This window comes from Gopherus flavomarginatus, chromosome 15, assembly GCF_025201925.1.
Source record: "Gopherus flavomarginatus isolate rGopFla2 chromosome 15, rGopFla2.mat.asm, whole genome shotgun sequence".
Taxonomy (NCBI): Eukaryota; Metazoa; Chordata; order Testudines; family Testudinidae; genus Gopherus; species Gopherus flavomarginatus.
In genome coordinates, this window is record NC_066631.1 from 9,678,272 (window position 1) to 9,692,947 (window position 14,676).

The window sequence follows — 14,676 nt, forward strand, 5'->3', positions numbered from 1 at the left end:
GCACTGCATCAACATTGCATGTAAGCCAAGAGGTATGGTGGGAACTTTCAAAAGGTCTAAGGAGTTAGGCACCAAACTCTCATTGGCATTACTTGAGATGGAAGACACTCAGCACCAGACACTGACAGCTGTAAACAAATCCTGAAAAACTAGGCCATAACCCTACCAATCATCCTGTATTTATAAACAGGAAGTATTGTAAAATTACTGCAAAATGAAAGTTTATTCTTAAAATGAAGAGCTACTCCATTCGTTTAAAATAAATGCAATTCATGCCCGATAGGAGCGGCACACATTTTATTTTCATGAGCTGTAGTGACATTTACAAGCCAGTAAAATCATTGTAACTTATGAAAACAAACATCCACATCATCCCCCTCAAAGTGCATCCTGTATACCTGGGCAATACATGCAAACACATAACAAGTAAGAATAAAAATATTTAATTTCTGAAACCTACGTAGAACAAGAAGAAGCTCCAGCTATGATCAGGGACAGCATAAAGCCTCTGGAGCATCTTCTTCCCTCCACTGGGGGAATATGTGAACTGATGTTTCACACTTCACCACTGTTTCCTTAAAAAGGGCTAACGCTGAAGGTGGGGTTTCCAGCATATTTGAGAAGGTAAATCAGAGAGTACCCTTTAAACTAGAACTAAATTATGCTACTTCCCTATCAGTACCTTTATAAATATACGTATCTGGTAATTTATTGCTTGAAGGTACAATTGAGAGCACATGAGAAAAGTCTTACATTGCAGGCGTTGTCATTTTCAATGACAAACTGCAGTTTTATTTCTTTTCTTTTTTTTTTATGACAAGCTTGTTTAGAAGAATAAGCATTTAAATGGTTAAAACTAGGCTTTGCAGTTATCATGCCACTGAGAAACTCACACTTCTATTGTAGTACTGTACAGTGGGACGTTAGCGTCTCTGCTGCAGAACATCACTATATACACTTTCAAACTCTTTGTAAACACAGTTGCAGAAACCACCTCGATTTTCCTGTCCATCATCTGCGGACACCACTAGGGTTATGTAAAAGTTGATTCTGAATGGCAAGTGCAGGGTTAGCGCCTGGCCTGTATCCAGACGACTTCACCTCTGAAGCTGCCACTCTAATAAGCAGAACAGATAATCCGTGAAAGAGAGAATGAAAGAGCAGGGCGGAGTGGAATTTTGCTTTAAAACTTACCTCGCGGGAGTGCTTTTGTGTGCGATGCTCCTGTCCAGAGGAAGGATCCAAGTACAACTCAGACTTTGGTCACAAACTGTGACTGCTAAATGGTACCTTAGTAGATGCGGCCACTTCAAACCACAACACACAGTGTGGCACAATTGCTCAGAGGAGCCCAAGGATTGGAACCCTAAGAGGTGTTGCAGGCAAGGATGATGAGGCACATGCCGAGCTGGGTGAGGAAGCATGCAGAGAACGTACCTGCTCGATGGCTGGATTTGACTGTGCCATCACAGCAACAGCTTTTCATGATTAATTTCAAAGATCATTTAATTGCTAAAGCCAGAAGAGAAACAATACAAAGAGCGGGATCCCACAGGAGTCTGCTGAGCCTCCTACTCTCAAGAAGTTAGCGAGGCCACTCACTACACATTGCTGCATTGGGCCTTAAGGAACCTGAACTAACCCGAGGGACAGAAGCCATTGCATGAAGCTGCAGAGCGCCCCGGAGAACATACCTTCTTGTGCACCACAGAGGATGCGGAATTAATTGTGCTCTCATCATTATGCATCATGACCAGTTCAGGGCTGCTCTCATCCATGACCTCCTGCATGCTGTTCACACTGCTGCTCTGACTGCCTGTGCTCACAGACATACTTGGGATGGAATGGTTGCTGCCCAGACTGTCCATCTTCCGATTCAGGTTTGATCCATGCTCACTGTCCTGCAAAATAAGGGGCAGCAGAATTACAAACACTGCAGGAGATGAACTGCCTGATGCATATGCTCTGCAATCCTGCTCTGCAATCCTGCAGTTACAGGTTCTCTGCCGCTATTTTCCAGCACCTAAATTCCTTGTTGTTCACCTCCTAAAGGCCAAACCAGGTATCACCCTAAGGTTACCAGAGGCTCTCAGTCAGTTTTCTGCTCTGTGCTCTGCGGCCATAGCATCTCAGGCTGCAAGCCAGGTCTCTCTCAAACTAAGTAGGGTTGGACACGATTAGTGTTTGACTGGGAAACCCACCAGGGAACATTGAGGTGCTGCTGTAAGTAGCGCCAGTGATTAAGAAATGGGCACTCTTCCCTCAGAGTCTGTACTGAAATAATGCTCCAGCCACGATTAGCCGAGGTGCCATGTATCGGAGATGTAAAAACTGGGGTCCCAACTATTTGTGATCCCTTAAGAATCCCACAGCACTTTTCCCAGGAGCAGGGGTTTCAGCCTTGATGTCCAGGCCAAACAGAAATGACATTCTGTCAGTTTAAATGATGCTTGTGGTTTCTACTAAGATACATCACGTATCACTCCGCAGAAGAGGCTGTACTACAATGGGTGAAAGCATTACAATACATTTAATTCCATGATCTCAATTATTTCTCAAACACTACGATAGAACATGCCCTTTTCTCTACAAACTTAAATACACAAAAGTAGCATCTTACAATATTTTTCCTTCCTGGGTGCTTGGATCAGTTGGGTAATCATAGTGGGCTAGTCTGACCTGCACTGGCTTACAGAGAAGAGAATTTATATAAAGTGATCTAAGTCAAAGGGTTATCACCAGAGGAGGTAATTCTCTATAAGGGACTTGGGGCTCTGGAACGCTCTCCAATCTCTGGTCCACAATAGCCCTGATTAGCCAAAATTCAGTGCAGGGCCATCCTGTTTGGTCTGGACTTTGAAGAGAGCCGGGGAGAGGGACTTTACTAGCCAATTAATAGGCTGTTATCTGTAGTAAGAGCTGCTGTTTGGTAGAAGGGCTAGCTGACTGAAATGTGTATTTAGTTTTGTAATAAGTAATTGGCAGAGATCTCTGTTTGTGTATGGGTGCTTTACATTACCCCAAACCAAAATAAAAAAATCTCATTTGACAGTGATACACATGTACAAGAAAGAACAATTGTACACCAAGTTACATATGCGTATCTAAAGTGGCAGAAGAAACCGCCTATTATACCGCAGCATTTGAGAAACACTCCATGGGTGTTTAATTAAAGAATGCATGTGCACAAAGGACAGTGTTGAGGCTGCACATACAACCTGAACTTTCTCGCTTCCTGACCTGAGTGCCTGAACATGCAACCTTAACTTTCTCCTGATAGTTTTTGATGGGAGTTCCTTTAGAAAAAAGTTTCAAAGCTCCAAGATCTGGAACTCACTGGATATATACCCAGTGATGTTCACAACAGGGAAAACATCTCCTGCACTCCCTACGAAGCCTATTGGAGGGAACCCTTCCCTCCCTCCCTCTCCAGGGTAGGCTTTAGGAGCTAGGCAGCTTTTGCTAACAATATGAGCAGTGACTGAGGCTACATCTTCATTCATTGTGCCTCCTTGCTAATTTTTATCCTGTACTGCTAAGTTCGCCATGCACGTGTGCGCGACATGGTCCCCCTTAGTGACACACTGAACAAGCTTAGTGAGAAAACTCAGTGCAACATGTGCTGTGGACTGTAATTCAGTGATATCAAAACCAAATTTTATTGGAATATTCCATGGCACTTCTTGGCGATGCATCGTGATACATTTCAGCACTCTGACCCCAGCGCTAGAGCTATTAAACATTAAAATGGGGAAAGTACTCCCCTTCCACCCTACTTGCTGTCCCTGAAATAATTTTGTTCAGACTTTCACCGGGGGGAGGGGAGGAGAGGAGGAGGAGAACACTCCTGGGCAGAGACCGAGCCTAGGAATTTCAGTCTGAAAGTTTTGGAAAATTCTAAGTGACTGACAACGGGGAGTTAGAATGGAAATTCCTGCTCCACTCTGCCCTTCATGGCAGGCGCTGCTACTGCTCCCACTGCATAGTTCCCATTCTCCTTCACAGCAGACAGCCCTGGCTGCACTGCTCCAACTGGAAGTACAGGCAGGTGTTTCTTCAGAAGTGCTCTCAGTGCCACACTGTATCCCAGCACAGACGCCCCCACCTCCAAGCCCAAGACTGTTCCTCCTCCCAAAATAGCACAACTGATCTATCTGGCCCAAAAGATTAGCCCCAGCGTGCTGAACTTTGACCTCTCCCCTTCACATCTGCCTGCTGCATTGTAGGAAAAAGATACACACAGTCAAGGGCACATAATAGGAAGGGGCTCAATGGAAAAGGTTTTCCATGCACCAAACCATTAGATATTAGTTTATCCAAATGTGCCCACATCAAGTGACATTAAATAATTTTCCTTTAATATCATTAATTGATAAATCACTGGTTTCCTTCTCTAAAGCACAGCTAGTGTCAATTACTACAAACTGATTAATTGGGCTGTTTACAGTTGATGGTTTGAACTGAATCAGATTTTAATTTTATGCCTGGCTTTGTGTATCAAACAGTGGTTTTCATTTTTTAGCAGCAAAGAACTTTTAAAAAAAGCATCTCTGCTTATCTGATTTCATTTTCGGCTCATGATAGGCCAATTAATTGACAGAAATGTCTCAGCAATTGGGAAAATGTTGCGATGGTGCTATTAAACAGGCTTGCCTTTATTTAGAAGAGTCTAGGCCATCAGTCACTGAAGGTAAAGCACCTCATTTGTACCCTTTATAAGCCCCAGCTGTACATTTCAAGCCACTGAGTGAGACTGTGTCTTGGTGGAACTCACTTCCCAGGAAGGGGTGGCTTTCATGTCCCTCAGCTTTCCTCTACTTTCCCTGTGGGCTTCCCAATTTCATCCCTTCATCCCTAAAGAGCTCTCCATTGCAGCTACGCTCTTTTCATCAGACGATCAAAACCCGTTACTGACGCTCTTTAAACCAGCCAGTGAGATCACTACTGAGTGAGGTCGGCTGGTCTCCTCTTCCACCACTAAGTGCCGATATCAAGCTCTTAGCATCCTTTACAGGATTTAAAACCATCCCACGAAAATCCCATTAAACCTGCTGTCCACACATTTATTATTAAATCCAGCTCCATAACAATTATATCATGCCAATAAAATAACCCCATGCCACCCTCATCTCATTCCCTCCATAGGTGAGCTTTGTAGTGTGCCTGAGAGATGAACACATCCAGATTCTGGCAGTTCCAGGTGCGTGGGATGTGAAACAGCACAATCCAAAAAGCAGAATCTCCTCATGTTAAGGACGACAATGACTTAGATGTATATATTTAATTCCTCACAGAGTTTTCTTGGCATCCATTTATAAAGTGTGCACACAAACAAATGCTGTCAGGACCCCACTTTGGACTCAAAAATCTTGTGCTCCTGAGATCAGGGATAGAGGTCTAATCTAACACCATGTAGCAAGTTAAGAGGCCAAACGGTAAGAGAATGCCTGAACAAGCCTTCCCCACAACTGCAGTTTATGGGATTTAGGAAAATTTACTTCCCTCGCTCTAAGTATCTCCAAATCACTGTTTGGCAAGCCAGCTTCACTGCTCCACATTCAAACTTTGCCTATTCCCTCCCTGACCTGGCCTGAGAAGCCACTATCTTCTCCTTCAAAATCCTCCTTAAAAAGGAGTTTCTTCTGTGAAGCTCTCAAGAAAAAAGTTGTGTCTTTGAAAGAAGTCCAAAATAGAGCTCTCGAGCCACCAACATGTGCATATGCCTAACCTAATGTAACAGCCTTCTCTTGGGGCTGTCACCCATATCTGTCCTCACTCCATCTCTGCTGAACTGCAGGGCACTCTAAGAATCTACAGTACCTCCTCCTCCTCCAGAGACTCCGTCAGTGGCCCGTTCCGCGTCTCTTGGAAAAGGATTTTCTTCATTTTCCGGTACTGAAGGTTATCCAGCTCACGTACAGCATCTTTTGTCCTTTGTATTAGATCAATTAGGACCCGGGGCGGCCGGTCTCGGCGAACAAAGTCATGCTGATTTTGAAACGAGAGAAGATATGTGGCTTCAGAAACAGCACCATATATGTTTTACCAGACAACACAAGCCATGGTAATTATTACATTAAAAGTCACCTGATATGACATTTCTTCCCCCATTCTCAACACCGTTAGGTACCAAAGCTCCCAAAATTCATTTAGCGCTATTAGATGCACTGTACATGAGCCAAATCAACATAAGTGAGCAAGCTAGCCACGCGGCAGCCTGACGTACAGCATTTGGATGGTGAAATGCTTCATTCAACGGTTATAAAATCGGCAGGAGTGCAGGACTCGGCCAAGCACAGGATATGGAGAAATATAGTGACCATTCTACTCGACAAATCGATTTAAAATAAATGTATATACGGGCTGCCACAAATCAGAGATCAACTCAGAGTGGGAGGGCTAGTGGGTAGGGCACTAGACTATATGTCAGGAGACCTGGGGTTTATTCCCATCTCTGCCACTGACCTGCTAGATGACCCTGGGCAAGGCACTTCACCCCTCTCTGTCCATCTTCCCTCCCAGCTTTTGGTCTGTCTTGCTTGTTTAAGCCAGGTGCCCTTTGGGGCAGGATCCGTCCTGTGCCTAGCACAACAGGCCCTAAATCTTGGGTGGGGCCACTGTGAAATACGGTCACACAAACAGTAACTGACCTGTTCCCTCCCTGTGTACATACAGACACACTCATCTCTCTCTCTTTCACACATACACACACACACACCTTCTTACTCACTCTTTAGGTAATCCAAGGACTAACAATCAAATTTAAACAGCAGCCAACTTGCAGATTATATACAATTTAAGTAAAGATGAATATATACGGTGCGTAAATAAGCAGACACTCCAGGAGGAAGGAATTCTTACTCCTGTTACTGGAGACTTCCTGCCTAAACCTCATGCAAAGATTTATCCTCTAGACCTTTCAGATTTATGAACAGGAATAACGGGAGGACTCAGAGCTTTATCACGCTCCCAGTAAGTCAATGGGAATAGGATCAGGTCCTTACATAGATCCCAGTTCAGGAAAGCACTTCAGCACGTTAGAGTCCATCCCTACTTAGGACAGCACTTAAAATGCATCCTTGAATGTGCCCCCTCCCCCAAATAGTCAGTAGGATAAATTTTTAAGTGTTCTAAGGAACAAGTGTGTCCCATATATTTCTTCAGGCAAGGACAATGAAGCAAGAGGAAAAGATTCTGTCACCTGAAGATTTGTAACCAGAAGGCCTGATGCAGCAAACACTCACTACTGGACTAGCACAAAGTATTCTGAAGAGCCCTACTGACTTCCGTGGAACTCGTCACAGTAATAAGCACTACCCGGGGTTCAGGATCTGGCCCATATTTGTTCTATTTGCAATATTAAAAGAAATGAAGCCAGGTATCCATGCTATGTTAAGATGAAGCACTCCTCAACAGAGTCGTCTCACATCCAAAAAAGCCACGAGGAGCAGATTAACCTGTTTTAATGATCTGTAAATAGACGTATGCCAAAGGTTTATTTTTAAAATTTTTAAATAAATTAAAACTATTGCGCATTTGAGTTTTATTAACGGAGATGCCCATTCATTTCAGTATCAAAATATCTTTTACTATTACTCAAGCTTTGACGGTCATTTCACAGGGAAGAAAACGGAATAATTTCTATTTCTTTATACGCAGACCCTCCAATTTAATATTTTTTTAAATAATGTCAACACTGGCAAGTGAATGAAGTCAATTTGCAGTTAATTGTGGGTGGAGATAAAATTACCATGTAGAGAATTTTTAAAATAGAAAAAAAATGGATTTCAAACCACGTTACTGATTCTGGAAGTGCCAACATAAATCCATGCCAAATGCGCCCATCCAGCCAAGTACTCAAACACATGCTTTATTTTAAGCTTATAGGAATAGTCCCAGTGCAATACATGGAACTAATTGCATTCTTTAAAGTTAAACTGGTGTTTAAATACCTTATTGAATCAGGGCCAGAGTTAGACTGCAAGGTACATGCATGAAATAGAAGGGTAAGAAGTCATCCTTATCTAGGCAGAATAAAATTATGATTGCTTATCTGTATTATAGTAGTATCTATAAGCCCCAAACAAGATCAAGGCCCCACTGAGCCTGGCTCTGAATTCACACATATTAAGAGAGTCCTCGCCCCAAAGCATTTACAATCTAAATATAGACATGACAGATTAAGGGTGGGAAGGGAAACAGAGGCATAGAGGGTAAGTGAGTTGCCCAAGGTGACACAGCAAGTCAGTGCCAGAGCCAGGAATAGAATCCACATCTCCAAGTAATAAATGGTGAAAAATCAAGCTAGATTTTAAAATTCCTTCCAGTTTAAAAAAAAAAATCTAAGGTGATATATTTGGTTGTTTTAGTTTTTAAACTACATTTTTAATTTAACTGTCCCTTTAACAAAGCTCATACCAAATACTGAGAGGACATTGCATTCACTCTCAGAAGCATTTAATTCAACAAATCACTTATTACACTCCCCATTGAAAAATACCACCACAAACATAACCTATATCCCTTCTTCTGTAAAAGAGCCCGGGCTGCCCAATAACAGCTCAAAAGAAGAAAGTACTGAATGCTGTAAGCTGAGGAACTTTGGGGCTGATGAAGAAGGGAACAAATTTGTGGCGCAGCAATCAGAGTCTTCTGATAAACCAATTAAAAGGACTGAAAATGTACAATCTATGAATGACGTCTCAGCTCCAATTGTTTACACAGACTCCTGCCCAAGGTAACCATGAAATCATATCCTTCAATGAACTTGCATGATTACTAGAGAGCTGAAGGATTGCCAAGCCACATGAATGAATCGTCAAGAAACTAACAACATAAACCTATTAGCTGGTCAAAGGATTATCAGTGTGCTGCAAGTGGAACCAGAGAAGAAAACACTGGTATGTGCTGTACATTACATACTCAGATCACAGGGACAAAAAATACACCAGGCTCTGAAGAGATTAGAAACGGAGCCTGATTTATCAGCATTTCAATGGAAAACCAAGCCCTAGGAGTTAAATCTATATACTATATGGTCCAGCTTTACAGCAAAGCCAGAAGAAAGAGCGCAAAGCTGACTGCAGCACAGTGTATGGTTTCGATTTCTCACTTCACGAACCAAGAGAGGCTCTGATGCATCCCTGAGAACACATTTTACTGAGCTGAAAGAGCAACAAGAGAAGCCATAAAACAAAGGCCGAATGGTAGCCTTAGAACAAAAATCAGAATCAAAAGGCTGCAAGGTAAGCACAGAGCAGCGATCTAACCAACTGTGGAAATTAAGCAAAAAACACGATGGAGCTAGTGATCCCTCTGCCAAAATATTCAAGGAAAAACTGAGTCCTGTTTACCTGGTGTGGAACAGCAGCATGCCATGCAATTCTCACCAGCAGCCAGGCACTGCAACCAGAGGAATAGCAGGCCACTGATCAATTTTAAAGAAAGGCAATATGTAAAAAAAAGCCTGATGGAAAAGAGGCCGGCCAAATTTCACACATGGCTACCTTCTAAAGAAATGCTGCTCCTTGAATTTCCCAAAGATAAAGCCCCTGGAGTTACACAAGGCCCCTACACTTTTCAGTAGGCTGTAGCCAGATGACACAAGGAGCTGAAGGTCTGATTTACGATTCACTTCCTATCCCTAATGTCAATAAACTGGGGACATGCCCTTCAGTATGTGGTCCCTGGCCTACTTTCACATTGTAAACTGTAAACTGCTGCCAAGTAAGTGCAGCAAAGAAACTTTCTTTACTCCCAGAACAAATGGTAATTGATTAGGTTGGGAATAAAAACTGGTGAAAGACCAGAAACAAAGGGCAATAATAAATGACAAAGTATCAAGTTTAGGGAAAGACTCTGATCAGTTGCTGTGGGAATTGGGTGCCGAGTAAGTTTTAATTTAACATCTTCATTAATAATACAGAAAAGGGCGTAAAAGGCATGTTAATGGAAGTCACAAAGCTTACTACATTGGGAGGAGTTGCTAGCACCAGTCTGGACAGAGACGTAATAGGGAGATGCCAAGATTAGAAACATGGATAGAAAACCAAAGGAGATTCAACTTGAAAAAAATCTAATTCTTTTAAAAAAAATACTACATGCAGACAACGCTAAAAAAGACCTAAGGGTGGCAGTGGGCAGGAAATTAGACAAGATTTTGCAACAAGACAGTAACCAAAAAGGCCAATGAAGTTTGGGGCTGTATACAAAGAAGCATCATCATTACAGAGCAGAGAGGAAATAGCCAGACCTGGGACAGTATTTTCCTCTGTGGGCACATCAATACCAGAAAGATGTGTCCAATGGAGAGAAAAGAGGAGCACAAAATGATCAGGAGGGCTGGAAGGACCGAGTTAGGAGAAAAGAGCGGCACATCTATAGTTTGGCGACGAGAAGAGCAAGCAGAACAATCAGGGAAATTGTAGAACACAACAAACATTTGAAGGGTGCAAACACCACGGGCGGAGAAGTGAGCGAGTGCTTCCAGGTGGCATTACTGGGATTAATAGCATGAAATTGGGAAAAGGAAAATTTAGGCTGAAAATCCTCCTGACAAGCTGTGGAACAGTCTCCTGAGGGAAATGGTGGATGACCCATTACTGGGGCTTAAGACTAGATTGCCCAAGGCTCTAGACAATGCACCACACAGAATAATCCTGCTCTGGCTGGGAGATGGACCAGCCATCCCTAATTTCTATGATTAATCGGTAACTACCTGCAAACCTTGAATAAGGACTCAGGCCTCTGATCATGCAGAATGCAATGCAGTGGTGAATCTTGGAGAACTGGGAGCTCCACATCTCCCTGCTGCTCACTCAAAATCTAAATCCAACTAATTACACTGTCTTTTTAGATCTCCCACATGCTCACAGAGAAAGCCTGTAGCATAAACCTTACAAATCTATAGTGCAACTGCATGAAAACTGGGTAAGAGGAAACTGTCCATTGCACAACAGACAAATAACATTTTCCTTCATGGGAGAATAAGGGAGAAAGAAACTTGGATTGCAGCAGAAGATTAATGGTCCTGCGGGTATACACAGGAGTTTGTGTAACGGCTCCAGGCAGGGCCTTTCTTAACGAAGGAGATCCATACAGTAACAATGGGATGATAGCCAATGCATGGTTCCAGAAGAAGGTGAGTCATTGGGTTATATACATCAGAGGTGAGGGAAAAGGCCTATGATTTTGGTGAGGAAACTTCAATGGAGATGAGTTATGAGTGAAAAGTGATACTTAGAGCTACCATCTTGCTAGAACACAAATCTCTTGTGGCAAAGACTGTGGCAGAGCATTGGACAAGGAGGGAACTGAGCTCAAAAGAAATGAGATTAATGTACATGCAGTTCAGGGAAGTGTGGAAGAGAAATTTGTGCAAGCCGTACAAGTTAAGGGTCAAGAAACAGATCTGGCATCACCAGAAGGGGAGTGGAACTGCCTCAAAAGAATGTGGATTGAGGCAAAGGAAGAGGTTTGTGGGCAACGTAGATGGGAAAAGCCCAGGAAAAGAGAGGAATGGTGATGGCCTGATCAAGTGCAAACAGCAATCTGAGATAAGAAAATGGTGCATAAAAGAAAAAAAATCAAATCCACTGAGTGTAAACGAAAACAAATACAACGTAGCAAAGCAAGCTACCCAGCAGGCAGTGAAAGCCAAAGAGTGACCAAGACAATTTACACGTCAGCGTTGTGAACGACTCACAGCTAGCTGGCAAAAATATCTACAGCATTACAAAAATGAGACGTAAAGGGAAAGAGGATGGTATTGTCACACCATTAGCAAATGATGACCAGGCGATACTACTAGTAACACCTGAACAAGTGAAAGAGCGGTGGAAAAAATTCTTTGAGTCTCTTAAATGAGGCAAACCCCTATAGGGTGGAGTGACCAACATGTGACCCTCATGTAGTGCCTGAGCCTCACACAACAGTGGGTGAGGAGATACGCAGTTCAGGTAATGAAGAACAGTACGGCACTGAGACTCCAAGCGACAGCAGACCTGGTGAAAGTCTTGGATGAGTGAAAAAGTTAAAGTCATATGGTGAGGCAAGACAATTCCCGAAGGCTGGTGCAAGTCTATCCTGGTCCCAATACTTAAGAAGGGAAGTTTCCATGAATGTGAAAACTACCAAGGGATAAAACCAATGTCGTGTGGGATGAAGATACTGGAACAGACCCTAGGGATGCCAGGACTTGGAGAATGGTGTAACTCCTCCTGGAACAAGAACAGATCCACTTTAGGAAAGGACAAGGAACCACAGACGGCATGTCTGTAAATTGGCAAAGGACACAGAAGTGGCTAGAGCACCAAAAGGATGGTGTCTGGGCTTTTATAGACCTAGAAAAGGCATATGATAAAGTGGACAGAAGGATGCTCACACCATGGATGCTCACACTCTGAGGTAACACAGAGTGTCTGAGGATTTAGTAACTATGGGGAATGCCCTACATAGATCACCCAAAACAGTGATCCAAACACGTTCTGTAACGAGAATCGCATTTGAAGTGAAAGTTGGACTGCACCTGTGGTCGGCTGCAAGTCCACTGCTATTTATCATATTGATGGACTACATCAGCATGAAGATCTCAATGGGAAAAGGAGAAAAGCTGCTCTATGCAGATGACACAGCAACCAGGGCACCATCAAAAGAAGAGACAGGGGAAATAAGAAGCCAGTGGTATAACCAGAGAAGCTGGGATGGGATGAAAATGAGCATGACTAAGACAAGAGTTCATGTGGATCCCTAGCAGTGCCACAGGGAAACTGGACACAGAGATTAGTGAAATGTGACTAAAGCAGACAGACCAGTTCAAGTCCCTTAGTGGGTCAGGTGTGGAAGCCAGCGATCCTGAATGCGTTGGACAGTCCAGATTGAGCAATGCTGGAACAGTGTGGAATAACATCTCAGGGATTATGCATGACAGGCGTAGGCCACTGACACTAAAAACTCAACTCTACAGAAAAGCTGTGTGGTGCAGAAGCATGGGTGACATGGAGACGGCAGGTTCAGTGCCTACAGGTGTTCAAGAAGAGATGTTTTCATGCCATAAGAGGATTTACATGAAGAGAGAGACTTCAAAAGGAATGTATTAGAATGGAAGTCAAAGTCCACGATGTGGCAGACAAAAACTAGGAATGGGAAATTCATTGGTTTAGATACATGCAGAGGATGAATGAAAGAGCCCTGCTGAAGACAGCATGGCAGGAAAGGGAGTCAGAGGAAAGTCATGGAAGCAATGGATGGATTATATCAAAGAAGATGGGCAGTAGATGGACAGATGAAGATGGAGGGTGCTTGCACGACGACCCAACTCCAGTTGATGGGATAAGGGGCATATGGAAAAGAACACACATAAACAAATATCCAATTTCTGATTAACATTCTTTTCCTCTCCACTTCTAAGACCACACACGAGGTCATCCTCCCTCCAGGCTAGAGAGGGAGCACTCCTGTAACACAGGACCCAACTCTGCTTCCTGCGCACTCCATTGCCACCCTACTAGACCAGTAGGCTGGTTTGCTGTTTTAAACTAAATCTGGAGTGCAGAAATCCCCTCTCGCCCCTCAAAGCTTTTGAGCACGTACTCTTAAGTCTTGTCTATACAACAAAAACTGCCCACTGGATAATTTAACAGTGGGTGCCTGCAACAGGGGCAACTAAACTAATGCTGGTGATGGTTTGTCTTTTCCTATGCTTGTAGTTGAACTACATTCAGCGCTGCTGCAGAAATCATAATTAAATCCTTTATCCGTTTGCTGCTGACAGGCTCTTCCTTAAGCTAGGGAAGCTAATGCATGAAATACTGCCCCATGAGACTTGCAACTTCCTTCCAGAACTCAAACCTCTTTTCTGCAAAGCACACCAGGGTACAAAGGGGCAGGAGTCCTGCGACTGCTCCCAAAGTTGTACCTCACAACATGAGCCCTTTCCCCATGCAGCTTACTCGTAGTCCTTTCCAACAGCGTGAACCTCGGAGCATCCTGTTACAACAGATGCATGTTAACAGGAGCAGAATGAAGTCTGAAAACAGATCAGCAAGTGCCCTAATTCTCCAGCAATGCAAATAAACAAGGCCACCATCCCTTTACATTTCACATAGGCAGGTTGCAATTTTCTGAAGGAACAGTGCAGCCAGATATCAAAAGCGATTCTCAGAACCAGCTGTTTCGCCTGTAACAGGCTAGATTTCAAATGAACCATTTACATGAAAAGCGGCTTAAACGTGGTGCTTTAGAAAGATGCATCAACAATAGTGGCAGCCAAGGTTGTGCATAAAGGATGAAATTCATCTCTGCGCAGAGGACCAGTCCAAGGCCACTACACAACAGGTCAGTGCAGAAGGGTGAGTTTCAGCCCAGGTTAACCACAGCTTTCTGAAGTGTCATCTTATTCCATTCCCCAATTAGTATTTCTTACTAGCAAGAGTCTGGTGGCAAGAGATAGAGGACCATGAATTCATTCATTTACTGTTGTGGTGAATTTTAAGGTGTCTTGCAAAATTCTACAGGCCCAAAGTGAGATTTAATTTTTGGAACGGACAAGTAAAATATCACCAATTTTCCAGCATCGTTGAAATGTAGAAGGGTGGGCAAATGGGTTCAGTGCCTGCACTGGGAAATGGTCATGATACTTTGGCAAAGCTGCTTGACAAAGGTCTTTGCTTAGTTCAC

The 14,676-nt window shown here is 43.3% G+C and overlaps 1 protein-coding gene across 3 annotated transcripts in view; it reads right to left on the reverse strand.

Moving 5' to 3' along the window:
- TAOK3 (TAO kinase 3) overlaps nt 1-14,676 on the reverse strand; it is a 155,487-nt gene that overhangs the window by 40,901 nt on the left and 99,910 nt on the right. For all 3 annotated transcript variants that reach the window (XM_050924129.1, XM_050924130.1, XM_050924131.1), the window contains 2 exons: nt 5,821-5,988; nt 1,695-1,901 (listed from right to left, as the gene is read on the reverse strand). In XM_050924129.1, the coding sequence (XP_050780086.1) occupies nt 1,695-1,901; nt 5,821-5,988 (375 nt within the window). The remainder of the gene's footprint in view (nt 1-1,694; nt 1,902-5,820; nt 5,989-14,676) is intronic.